The sequence below is a fragment of the Rhinoraja longicauda genome, chromosome 9 (assembly GCF_053455715.1).
Source record: "Rhinoraja longicauda isolate Sanriku21f chromosome 9, sRhiLon1.1, whole genome shotgun sequence".
In the NCBI taxonomy this organism is placed as follows: domain Eukaryota; kingdom Metazoa; phylum Chordata; class Chondrichthyes; order Rajiformes; family Arhynchobatidae; genus Rhinoraja; species Rhinoraja longicauda.
In genome coordinates, this window is record NC_135961.1 from 16,541,739 (window position 1) to 16,555,420 (window position 13,682).

The 13,682-nt window shown below is 39.8% G+C and overlaps 1 protein-coding gene across 2 annotated transcripts in view; it reads right to left on the reverse strand.

Moving 5' to 3' along the window:
- Window positions 1-228: 228 nt before the first annotated feature.
- Window positions 229-13,682, reverse strand: part of LOC144596914 (EGF-containing fibulin-like extracellular matrix protein 1) — a 91,421-nt gene continuing 77,967 nt past the window's right edge. For both annotated transcript variants that reach the window (XM_078405792.1, XM_078405793.1), the window contains 5 exons: window positions 11,849-11,968; window positions 7,310-7,429; window positions 5,130-5,253; window positions 2,880-3,072; window positions 229-554 (listed from right to left, as the gene is read on the reverse strand). In XM_078405792.1, the coding sequence (XP_078261918.1) occupies window positions 393-554; window positions 2,880-3,072; window positions 5,130-5,253; window positions 7,310-7,429; window positions 11,849-11,968 (719 nt within the window). In that variant the 3' untranslated portion in view covers window positions 229-392. The remainder of the gene's footprint in view (window positions 555-2,879; window positions 3,073-5,129; window positions 5,254-7,309; window positions 7,430-11,848; window positions 11,969-13,682) is intronic.

Sequence of the window (13,682 nt, forward strand, 5' to 3'; positions counted from 1 at the left end):
CTATGAAATTGCTTTGTGAAAACAGAAGAGTTTGATATTGATTTTTATTGGGATTACTTTCTGCAGTTATAAAAATATTTCAAAGGCAACATTTAATATAGGAAGTACATTTTATTTGGTAAGAAACAACTTTGTACATCATGATATTAAGTACTTAATTTTGGGCTGAATAGCTAACATTATAGAGCTTTATGCAGCTTTAAATATTAATTTCTAACGTATATTTACTTTAGTAAGGTCATTATTGAAGGCACTTTGTACAAATAAAAACATTGAAATACAAAAGTGAAGGTTAAATTGAATCATAAAGCAACTTACATAATCAGACCAGAATGTTAAATGCTGTGGTAAGAAATGTTTTCCTTTGGCTGTATTTAATCACTGCTACAAAATTAGAATGGATGAGGCCCCACGACTATTGTCAACTGCAGCACCGACACAGTTCGGTAGTTCATTATACTGTTGACTGTTTGCATCTCCAGATCTACTATGTACTCCTTTGGTCCTGTTAACGGCTTCATTAAAACGAGCATTGCACTCACGTTACTTGTTTGCTGTGGGAACACAAAATTATTAAATAATAAACAATGCAGTACATTTCAAACTATGAAATATGAGGCTTTTCATTTTCTACCTGTGCATGAGTTAGGTGTCCTAGTGATGGAAAGCTAGATGGGCAATAAGTGTCTTTGTTTGATTTCCACTCTTGCTGCACTTCTGAAGAGTGGCAGAGGTTTCTTCTATTTCCCCTTCACATAATGGAAGGATAGTGGGGAGAGCAAAGAATCTTTCATGTAACCTGGCAAAACCTCTATAACTTTCAAAGACATTCCTGCCTGTAGAACGGGGGCATGTGTGCCATAAAGAGATGTAAGTAGATATTAGTCAGCAGAATTCAAATAACACTCGATTCCAGAGAGACTTATTGCTGTTTGAATGAAGTGCCTACCTGCCAGTGAGCTATGTCACAGTCAGACTGTCCAATTTCCATTTGCATCTGCCTCAGTTCAGTTTTGCTGCATCTAAGGCTAAAGGCTATGCTTATAATTAAACGAATGTTGTAATTTGCACATTTCAAAGGCACTCATTCTGGTTCAATTGCAAAAAAGTGGCACAATCATGATTTCAAAGCTACCTCCTCCACCCAGCATGTTCCTCAGGTGTTGTGCTTGTAACATCCTGGATGATACTGGTTTAGGCTCCTTGTCCTCACCTTCCACCCCATCAGCCGTCATATACAACAAATTATCCTCCAAATTTCCGTCACCTCCAACGGGATCCCACTACTGGCCACATCTTCCCATCTCCACCCCTTTCTGCTTTCCGCAGAGACCGTTCCCTCCGTAACTCCCTGGTCCACTCGTCCCTTCCCACCCATACTACCCCCTCCCCAGGTACTTTCCCCTGCAACCGCAGGAGATGCAACACCTGTCCCTTTACCTCCCCCTCGACTCCATCCAAGGACCCAAACAGTCTTTCCAGGTGAGACAGGTTCACCTGCACTTCCTCCAACCTCATCTATTTTATCCGCTGTTCCAGATGTCAACTTCTCTACATCGGCGAGACCAAACGCAGGCTCGGCGATCGTTTCCCTCAACACCTTCGCTCAGTCCGCCTTAACCAACTTGATTTCCCGGTGGCTCAGCATTTAAACTCCCCCTCCCACTCCCAGTCTGACCTTTCTGTCATGGGCCTCCTCCATTGTCATAGTGAGGCCCAGCGCAAATTGGAGAAACAGCATCTCATATTTTGCTTGGACAGCTTACACCCCAGCAGTATGAACATTGACCTCCAACTTCAGATAGTTCCTCTGTCCCTCACTTTCCCCTCCCCCTTCCCAGCTATCCCACTGTCTTCCTATTTCCTATTACATCCTATCTTTGCCCCAACCCCTCCCCTGACATCAGTCTGAAGAAGGGTCTCGACCCAAAACGTCACCCATTCCTTCTCTCCTGAGATGCTGCCTGACCCGCTGAGTTACTCCAGCATTTTGTGTCTAGGCTTCCAGTAACCTGTTTATACTTTTTTTGTTATTGAAAGTAAAGTGATTAAATGAAAACTTTTCTTTGAGCAACAGTTATTTCACCCCTATAATGATTAAGGCTCAGAAAATGTCGCAGTCCTCCAAGTTTGTATTGAAATTTGTTGGATGACAATGGGGTGAGGGGCGAGGGTGGGAGAGAGAGAGTCTATAGGGCTGGAAATGTCTCATCAAAGAATTTAATTTTGATTCATAAAACTGCTAAGGTACAAGTAGTCATGATAGGCCAATCACCTCAATAATTGGTAGCTTCCAACTAGATTGGAACTTCTCAAGAAAAATGGTAGAACCTTTAGTAAAATTAAAATATTTTCCCAAGAGAGGCTGTGGGGGTAATAAATAATTATTTTAGGGAGACTTATTCTGTGAGTACACATTATTTTCTGGCCCCTTTCAGCCTGAAGGTACTAGAAAAACACTAATGCTGATGAATGCATTCCAATTATAATCAAATTCCACAGTTGTGAATCTGTGGAATTCTCTGCCTCAGAGGGCAGTGGAGGCCAATTCTCTGAATACATTCAAGAGAGAGCTAGATAGAGCTCTTAAGGATAGCGGAGTCAGAGGGTATGGGGAGAAGGCAGGAACGGGGTGCTGATTGAGAATGATCAGCCATGATCACATTGAATGGCGGTGCTGGCTCGAAGGGCCGAATGGCTTTCTCCTGCACCTATTTTCTATTGTCTATTGTCTATTGTCTAAATTATAGGACTGCCTCTCAGTCGAATTTTAAAAATGATGCTAATTACACTGATTTCGACAGGGAACTTTGTGGTTATTATGCAGATTTTTGAGGACCATCTTTTTTGTTCAACCAACATAAACATTTATTACTCACCCTCAGGTAGAACTCTCCTTCATTCCCAGAGCTGATTTGGAAGGTGTTGAAAGTATTGGGGTAGATACTTGTTGCTTGAATTTGGAAGATATCGGAGGGAACAGATCTATCAGATCGAATATTCATGTATTTGTACACATAGGAATAAGGCTGGTCACGGCAGGCTGCATTAGTTGCCAGACAAACACACCGACTGTAAGGAAAACAAGGGGAGTGATATTTCCATTATTAAACACAGAACATTTAAGTATATATCACAATGTTCTTGCTATAATGCTGTAAACTATTGTTATTCATTTAATCCTTATTTGTTCCTGAAATTTATATGTAAATGAATGCAAAGATTTGAACTTGAGGTGGGCCTTTTTTTTAATGTCAGGAAACATGTACATGTGCCAGTCAATGTCTCTGGGTATGCAGATGTGTATCAATAAATGGCACAGTGGCACAGTGGTAGCCTCACAGCGCCAGAGACCCAGGTTCTATCTTGACTATGGATGGAGTCTTTGTGGAGATTGCACATTCTCCCTGTGACTGCATGAGTTTTCTCCAGGTGCTCTGGTTTCCTCCCACTTTCCAAAGACGTGAAAGTTTGTAGGTTAATTGGTTTCTGTAAATATTTCCTCGTGTATGTAGGATAAGAAAGAGGGATAACATAGAAATAGTGTATAGATGATCGATGTGGATTTGGTGACCCTAAGTGCCTGTTTCCACGCTGCATGTCTAAACTAAACTAAACTCTACACAGGTAAAAAATAAAGAGAGTTGCAGATGCTGTAACAATGCTGGAAACACACAGCAGGTCAGGCAGCATCTGGCGAGGAAAACAGGATTGGTCAAAATCTGTTTTTTTTCTACAGAGGCTGCCTGACCTGCTCAGTGTTTCCCACGTTTTCTGTTTTTATTATCCACAGGTAGAACTTCCTCACAAATTTAGCATTAATCGGGACCCCGTCCTTTCTGTTCTCTTAATAATGGACCAGACCAGAGCTTTCTCCCATGGATGTTTTTTTCTACTAATTAAAAGCATGTCATATCTTGTGAGAACAGGAATTTCTACCTGAAATGTGAAGCAATTGATATCCTTCTATTCATTGATTGCAGTGTAATTTTAGTCAATTATGGCTAGCAGTAGAATAAGGAAAATGAAAATGTAGGCCAATAAATAGTAAAGAGGAAGGTGAATGAGTGATATTGAAGCCTGGGGCAAAATAATAGAGGTAATGGGTGGCCCAAAAAAAGAAAGGCAGAAGAATGAAGAGTAAAATGTAAAGGAAATTATGGCAATGTCAAGAAAAGGGAAGGGAAGCTTGCGATGATACAGTGGTGGAGGGAGGAAGAGAGGAAAGAAGGTGGAATAGGCTTCGGAGGAGTCTCAATCTTTCCATTTGTGATTGGGAGATGCCGTCAGCACTGAAGCAAGTAGGGGAGAGCATGCTAGCAGTGTTGGGGTGGGAGGCAGTGTGGAGGGATGGAACTATGTTAATTTGAAATGTAATCATAAAGAAGAACACCAATTGTTTCAAGAGAAGCAATGAGTAACATGAAACGCTTTGGGGAGGATGTATTGTGTTAGATGTTGAGTTATTGCATGGGGTAATAATGTATTTCCATGATCTAGGTTGGAAGGGGCAATTGATTTGTCTGGATCCTATTGATTTTGTGAACATCTCTTAATCAAAATGTTTATTCTTGTTTATTAGATAATGTTAAAAGGTTCTATGAGGTACATTCCCTCAACTTTGAAATGTATCAGCATTAACTTGTACATGAATGGATGGCAGGAACATAATGGGCTGAATTTTATGATTTTATTCGAAGAGGCCATTTGCAGTCAGGGACATTACTTGTTGAAAAGTTGTCTCTACATTAGTGCAGGGATTGCTGACTGGAGAATATGTTTCAAAGGAGAAATTATGAACCTTGTCATTTATAGCCTTTCATAAATTAGTTTACAATTGCTCACATTTTCAAATGCTGTAAGTTCTAAGGTAAACATATTTATTCAGCAATATAGATTTATGGGGTTTTTTTCAGTAACAAATAGTAAATGACCTAAAACTCAGTTTGTTTACAATTGTTTCATGATCTACTGCCCATCCCCAGCAGTTTTGTCTTTATTTCAGATTTCTAGCATCTGCAGTGCATTACTTTTAAAGATGCATCTTCCCACCTCCTGTACAATGTTGGAGATGAACAAAGCCATTTGAAATTATTTTTTACACAGTTGAAAAGTTTTTATATACTCACTTTTCAGCCATCAGAGTATAAGGCTCATAGCATGGATTTTGAGGATAACATCTGTACCCACCATTATAGTTCCAGCACTTTTCTTGTTCTTCACAAACATTTCCAGTTTCACATTCATTTATATCTGTTGCAAAGAAATAAAAAAGGAACATCCAACATACAAAGTGGAAAAGCATGATTAGTCTTGAATTGCAATGTCCTGACAAAGCTGTAATTGCTATGCTGGGCCCCTGAGTCACTTCTAATCACTGCAAAGACAGCAATGCATTGTAATTCTATTGAACAATAAAACCACCAATTTGATATCAGCATCAGCTTTAAGTAATGTTGACATTCTTAAGGTAAGTGCCATAAGTGTTTTGGTCCATAATTGCAGTTTTACATTGATACAAACACCCAACTCAACCAACTTTTGTTACGAACCGTTGGAATGCAACTTTTTACATTTACATGCAAATTGTATTCATGCATATTGTTACTGCTTTTGAAATATTGATCCATTCTGTAACAGTCCACCTGTATCACCACTATCTTAATGTTGTCCACCTTCAAATAAACGACTAGCTTCGAAGATGGTATAATTTCAACCTCACTGATCTGACCCAATAATCATCATGTGTGAGCATAAAATAAAATCACTCTCTCCTGCATGATTCTTTACAAATTGAAAAGTTAGAACATAAATGCACATTCTATTTTAATACAACAAAGTTCAAAGAATATACATTTCAGTCCACTCATCCGCAAACCTACTGGAAAGAGCTCATTTGTCTGAGACACTTGAAAATGTCAGGAGGATTGAAAATTCAAATATATATTTTTTTGCTTTAGGTTGTGAGCAGGCATAACTCATTTCCTAATGGTGTAATTGTTGCACAACTAACTTATGGAATCTTTGGACTATTGATTCTGAAGTTTGTGTGAAGTTTCACTGGAGTGATGCAGACGATCAGACAAAGGGAGGTCAAAAAGGAATGAAAGGAAACAAAAAGTGGGACGAAGAATTTGGAGGTCATTTTCTGACAGACAGGAGCATTTTCAAAGTAATTCAGCACAGGTTTGCTCATTGGTATTGCCTTTGAGTCAGTAGAATGTGGGTTCAGGGCTTGAACCTTGAACACTTAATTTAAACTGAAACCATTGGGTGGAAAGAACTAATGCTGCACTTATTATTTTTTCAGTACCTGGGCTTCTTTGGCAAGAGTGACATTAAATGTTCACCATTAATTATCCACAGAAAGGTGTTAAGAACTGCCTTCTTAAACTGCTGCAGTACTTCTAGTAAAGATATTTCCACGTTGCTTTTGTGAGTGCAGTGGTGATAAAAGGAAAGCAATATATTTCAAGGACTTGGAAGGGAACCTGCAATCTGTGGTGCTTATGAAATGCCATCAGTGTAAACTGCAGTGCATATTGTAGAAGGTATATTCTATAGCTATGGTATGGAGGGAATGAATATTTAGGGTACCAGTTAAGTGGATTGCTTTTCCCTGGATGGTGTTGTACTTCCTGAGAGTCATTAGAGCTGCACAGATATGGGCAAGTGGAGAGTTTATAATCATGCCGCTAATTTGTGCTTTGTAAATGGTAGAGGGGCTTTGGGGTGTCAAGAATTGCATCAGTCATTGCCTAATACTTGACCTTTGACCTGGTCCTGTAAATGGAGCTCAGATAGACAATAGACAATAGGTGCAGGAGTAGGCATTCGGCCCTTCGAGCCAGCACCGCCATTCAATGTGATCATGGCTGATCATTCTCAATCAGTACCTGCTAGATGTGGCTAGTCCAGTTGAACTTGTGCTCAATGGTCAGATATTGGCGGTGGTTGAGTCACCGGTAATAATGTCATTGGAGATGTTGTCTTTTTGGTCAAACAAGTGACAATATACAACATAAAATCAAACTAAGTATTATCAGAGGCTTTATGTGTATCCCTGTGCCTTTTATAACAGTTAGCAGTTGTTTAATTAGGCATCAGAGATGGTCAGAATGGTTAACTGTTGTGATAATTGTGATTTTTTTTCTCATTCTCCAGAATTGTTCTATCCTAGACCACTGGTACTTTGAGGTATTACGTAGAATAGAGCCAGGATGACAAGAATAATTTCAGCTTTTCAGCATCAAAGTAACAATCATATTCCAACTATAAGAAAAAAAAAATATTGTTTGAAATGACCTACCTTGGCACATTCTGGTACCCAGAAGCTTGTATCCCTCTGGACAGATACAGGAGAATTGTCCTGGTTCATTTACACATTGGTACTGACACATGTAGCTTGAATAGGCACACTCATCAACATCTGCAGTTCAGGAGAATATACATGCATTATACAATGTTTTAATAAAAAAGCTTTCTTCCCACAATGAGGTGACCAGAACTGCACACAATACACAAATTCTCATGATTGCATGAAATGTTTTCATCATCGCATAAATTATTCAAACATTAACAGCAAAATACTGCAAGTCTATGCTGTGATCGCCACATGAAAGCTTTTTTATTTGAATATTTTATGCAATTACATTTTGGACAGTAGGACCTGTTCCTCTGCTGTAAATGTTGATGTTTTATGAGAATGATAAGTGGTATAATCTATATACTAAAACTCGTTTGTTTGTTTGTTTGTTCCTGAACTACAACTAAACGGTACACGATAGCGCGACAATTAGGCCCACCTTACTCACCGCCGTCCCTTTGGTGCTAAAGGAGGAAATTTCATTGAAATCGGTGTTATATTTTGAAAGTTATTCACATTTTAAAGTTTAAATCTATCTCCTAGGGCGAGAGGGAAGGGTGGGGGAGGAGGATAAGGGGGTTGAGGGGGGTGGAGTGGGGGGGGGGAAGGGGAGGGGTAAGGGAGGGAGGGAGGGAGGAAAAAGGAGGGAGGAAGAAGGAGGGAGGATAAGGAGGTTGAGGGGGATGGAGTGGGGGGAGGGGAAGGGGGGAGGAGGAGGGGAGGGGGAGGGGGGGAGGAGAGGGTGCTGCACCAATGCAGGAGAGGGTTGGGCCCAATGGGTCGACTTGGTCTAGTTAACACTAAAATGGTAAAGGTAATGTTCAGAGTACTACATCAGCATTGTATCCAACCACACTTCATTTGGATTTGCTCAATAATGTGACTTAATGTCAAATAAAAAACACTCCATTCCTATAAATGACATCTTGCAATTTTTAATAACAGTTCGTGCAAACATGCACAAAATGTAATCTCTAGGAATGGATATCAACAAATAATAAACAAAAATCCAAAAGGATTGATTTCTGGTGAATGCTACCAATAGCTACCATTTCAATATGTTTACAGAATAAGGTCATGGAAATATTTTTTTAATTGGCAGCCAATTTATAATTGGTATAAGTGCTAAAGTGGAATGGAAAGTGCCTATGTCAAGATCATGGATGCAGAACAGGCTTAGTATAACCTGAGCCAAAAGCGTGAAAGATTAGACCTTGATATGTTTTGCTAAGGCCATCCACCAGCTCTGTAAGTGAGATGGTTTTGAGGACAGTGCCTTTCAGGGAAATTCTCTCATCACTAACTCAATGGCATCAGAAGGTTTTAGTTCCAGTATGGAACAAATTCTGTCTACCTTAAATTCTTCCTTTTGTTTTCCACTCGGTTTTTATTTACATTTTTCATTGAAAGTTAACAGAATTCTACCCCAAGCTGCTTTCAGGTCTTTCTTTGTAAAATCAATGTTCTTGGGTAACATTTCAAAGTTTGTTTGAATCTTAAAAAATTGTTATTTTTTAATATTGTTGATACATCCTATCCCACTTATAAACTTCAAAGTATTAACTAGAATGATCAATTAGAGAAAAATCTAAAACATTAACCACAGAAAATAAACACAAAGTAGTATGAATTAAAAGGTAGATTTTAAAATGACAGCTGAAAAGGACTATATTCAAAATATTTAGTAGGTCAATTAGTATCTGAAACACAAAGTCTGATGAAGATTTTGATTAAATCCTTCATTGGCATTAATCAAAGTGGCCTGATATTTTCGCATTATTTCTTCCCCATATCATTGAAATTTAAGTCTGGATACAAAATTATATTACAAGATAATTTTTTGGACATTGGTTGAGTAGCTTGAAAAGAAGTATTAGATTAGTCAGGTTGTAATTGGTTCTTTAATTTTATCAATTTCTTTTTTATTTCCAGAGAACCAAAGCATTGAGCAGAGCATGAAGAATACCAAAAAAAAAGGACACAAGGTGCTGGAGTAACTCAGCAGATCAGGCGGCATATCTGGAGAACATGAATAGGTAACCTTTTGGGTTGGGACAGTTCTTCAGACTGATTGTGGTTGGGGGTGGGGGTGGGGGGGGAGAGAGCTGGAAGAGAGGAGAGAGCTGGCAGAGAGGAGGAGAGAGGAGGGGCAGGACAAAGCCTGGTGAGAGATAGGTGGATACAGGCAATGGGGGGGTGGCAGTTGATAGACAGATGATTTGACAAAGACCAGAGATGAAAAGACAAAAGGTTTCAAAGGTCTTTTCTTGTCACATGTACCAATTAAGGTACAGTGATATGCGAATTACCAGACAGTCATAAGAAAAAAAAGCACCAAGACACCCAACTACATAAAAGTTAACATAAATGTCCACAACAGTGGATTCCCCATATTCCTCACTGTGATGGAAGGCAAAAAAGCCCAATCTTCCTCCTCTTTAATCTCCCGCGGTCGGGGCAGTCGACCATCCGTCGGGGCGATTGAAGCTCCCGCAGCCGGAGGTCGAGACTGTCGCATCGGGGTGGTCGAAGCTCCCGCGTTGCGGCGATCGAAGCTCCTGTGGCTTGAAGTTCCCGAAGTCGGTCTCTGACCAGAGACCGCGAGCTTCATGATGTTAAGTCCGCAAGCACCCACGGTTGGAGTTCCGAGGTCGATCCCAGGCAAAGGGGTCGCGGGCTCCGCGATGTTAAAGTCCCATAGGCTCCCTGCGGTGCAGCTCTCAAAAGTCGGTCTCGCCAACTTCTCGATGTTAGGCCGCAGTGCAGATGGAAAAAAATCGCATCTCCGTCGAGGTATGAGATTATAAAAAATCTCCCCCAACCATCCCCCCTCACATAAAACAAGCGAAAGAACACTAAAAACATACATACTATTTGTTTTAATACATACTGTTTTAATACATACTATTAAAACACAAAGAAGGAAGGGAAAGACAGACTGTTGGCAAGGCAGCCATTGCTGGCGCCATCTGGTGGTGTGGGATAAGATAGAAGAGATATGAATTGTGAAGTCAGAAGAAGGAATCTAGGTGGGAGGAGAGGGAGAGGAGAGAAATGGGTGCAAGTCCAGGTGGGCACAGGAAATGGAAGGGGTAGGCAAGGGGGGGGGGGGGGGGGGTAGGAAGGGGTCTGATTAATCTTACCTAGTTCAAAAGTCATAGTAACAATCTTCAAATCATACGATGTTCTGTCTGAAATGTTGTCATTTTTTATTCTTAGTAATATTAGATGTATAGTTTAAGTACGTTTCTTTCGAGGCATCTAACTAAAGGATAGAGGGGTCTCAACCTGAAATGTCACCAATCCATGGTCTCCAAGGGATGCTGCCTATTCTGCTGAGTTACTGGGTGTCCTTTTGAGTAACAACCAGCATCTTCAGTTTCCTTTGTTTCTGCACTGCTAACTAATGCGCCTACTGCATTAATACAGATGAACAATATTCAGTAATTAAGTTCCAAATTTTGTTTACAATTGGAAAATTGCCAATAAGTAGACATTGACAGGATGTTGCTTGACCAGGAAACGTACCAACTCCCCCCTCACATCCTCTCCCCCTTTACCCGTCCTCTCTTCCATGTGCCCCACCTGGATGTGCACCCTTCGCCTCCCCTTCCACCCATATTCCTTCCTCTAGCATCACAATTCATACTCCTTCTATCCATGTAGAGTCATAGAGTGATACAGTGTGGAAACAGGCCCTTTGGCCCAACTTGCCCACACCGGCCAACAATGTCCCAGCTACACTAGACCCACTTGCCTGCGCTTGGTCCATATCCCTCCAAACCTGTCCTATCCATGTACCTGTCTAACTGTCTCTTAAATGATGGGATAGTCCCAGCCTCTACTACTTCCTCTGGCAGCTTGTTCCAGACACCTACCACCCTTTGTGTGAAAAGGTTACCCCTCGGATTCCTATTAAATCTTTTCCCCTTCACCTTGAACCTATGTCCTCTGTCCTCGATTCTCCTACTCTGGGTAAGAGACTGTGTGCATCTACCCAATCTATTTCTCTCATGATTTTGTACACCTTATCTTATACTTTTTGTTGTTTCATCTCTGGCCTTTGTCCAACCATATGCCTAGCAAAACTCCCCTTCACCTGTATCCGCCTATTATTCGCCAGGCTTTGTCCTACCCCTCATCTCTTCGAGCTTTCTTCACCCCACCACTACAATTAGTCTAAAGAAGGGTCCCAACCTGAAATGTCACCTATTCTATGTTCTCCAGAGATGCTGTTTGAACCGCTGAGTTACTCCAACACTTTGTGTCTATTTTTGTAAGCAAGCATCTGCAGTTCATTGTTTCGCCATGAAAAATACCAATATAAACAACGACTTCTTCTACTGGCTTTATACATAATAAATGCATGAGCTAAGATGAAAATCTTATTATTTTTATGTTTGAACGACATAGTAAAAATAACGATTATTACATATTAATTACAATAGTTGCACAAATTTGAAAGGAGCATTCAGTAGTTACCTCTGCATGTGATTTTGTCTAGATTTAGTTCATATCCTTGGTCACACTGACAGATGAACGTACCCAAAATATTGAAGCACTGATGATCACATGGTGAACCTGTCTCACACTCATTAATATCTCAAAGGAAAGAAAATTTGCAATCATCAACCAAGATCTCAGCAAAATAATCTTACAACAAAAAGGAACAGAATGCTGAAAATTTACACAATTTTAGCAAACACAAGGAAGTTTACAGTGAAATGTTTCAATGTCATTTTTCCAAGTCAGCCATTTCAAAAACCTTTTCTGCAGACCCTACCATTTCATCCAAGAATAATGATGAAGGGGCAGGTGTCATTATGATTATGGAGAACACTAAATAATCCACTCAGCAAGATTATCAAAACATAAAGACTGACAGTGAATACTACCAAATGTTCAGGAGTTACATGAAAACAACACGGATGCACTCTCACATCAAGAACTCTGGAAATGTCTGACATAGGAACACAGTCTGGCATAGTCATGTACCCCTCTAAATTAGTAAGAATGTTTGTTAGGGTCAGATACTTCCAGAGAAGTTCTGAGATCCAAAGTTGCAATCATTTTATGGAATTAGAGACAAGGAATCATACTGAACACAAACAGGTCCTTGGGCTCATTGTGTCCAAGATAGCTTCAAGTACCTATCTATACTAATCCCATTTCCCAGCACTGGACCACAGCAGTCTTCGCCTTGGCACTTCACCTCGATATTTCTTAAATGTGAGAGTACATGTATCCTCCACTCTCTTAAACAGTGGATTCCAAATTTTCACCACCCTCTGGTAGAAAAAAACCCAGCTTTGTTATTCTTCAGATTATCATTAGATCACTGGAAATGTTTTCTTTATAAAAATTGCTTAAGGCTAGATATGCCAAACAAAGTAATTGTAGCAGCATAAGTTCAGAAGAGGATGTTCTGATTAATCTTACCTAGTTCAAAAGTCATTGTACCAATCTTCAAATCCTACTTTGTTCTGTGTGAAATGTTGAGCCATATTTAATTCTTGGTCATAGTAGATTTACAGTTTACGAAAGTTTTTTTATTGGTGTCTAACTAATGCATCTATTGCATTAATAATGGCAATAATGACTGACAACTGTCAGTAATTGAGCACAAAATTTTGTTTACAAACAGAATTGCCAAACTGTAGAGACGGACAGGACCTCATATGAACAGGTAAATAATTACTTTTGTTATCTATGTTTTAATCTGGCCTCCGAACTATTCTTTGGTCAAGTACAGTTTCATGAGTGTCAGAAGCTCTCTGATACTTCCCCATATGGACAAGCTTTTCTTATGATTCTGGACAATGGACAAGACTGTTATCTGTACATCATCATAAGTTTGCAGGAATTTTAGCAAAAACCATGTTCATGTGCATATAAGGAGTTTCTGTCACACTTCCAAAGAAGGTAATGGCAACTACACAGAAATAACTCAAATGAAATTCTGGGCCATTGATTCCTGGTAGGCTATTTCATCTTGTGCGCAAAACTGATAAGCCATGATGATACTTGCACGAGTGCACTGGAGTCAGTGAATACCACTGAGACGTTTAATCTCAAGTTAATTCCACTGCATTTCAGAGGTACTGACAATAACTGAAAGCATCATATTGACACATAACAGGGATTAACTGCAGTACACACAAAATGTTATGGTTCAGTGCCATAGCAGGTGTGTGTTTACTCACTAAACCGTCAGGGGAGATAACTAAAAGGTTCTTTATTACAATGTTTATTATATCATAAAATGCAGGTTATTTTACAAGGCTGCAAGAGGATTTTTTGTGGAATTATTGGAACA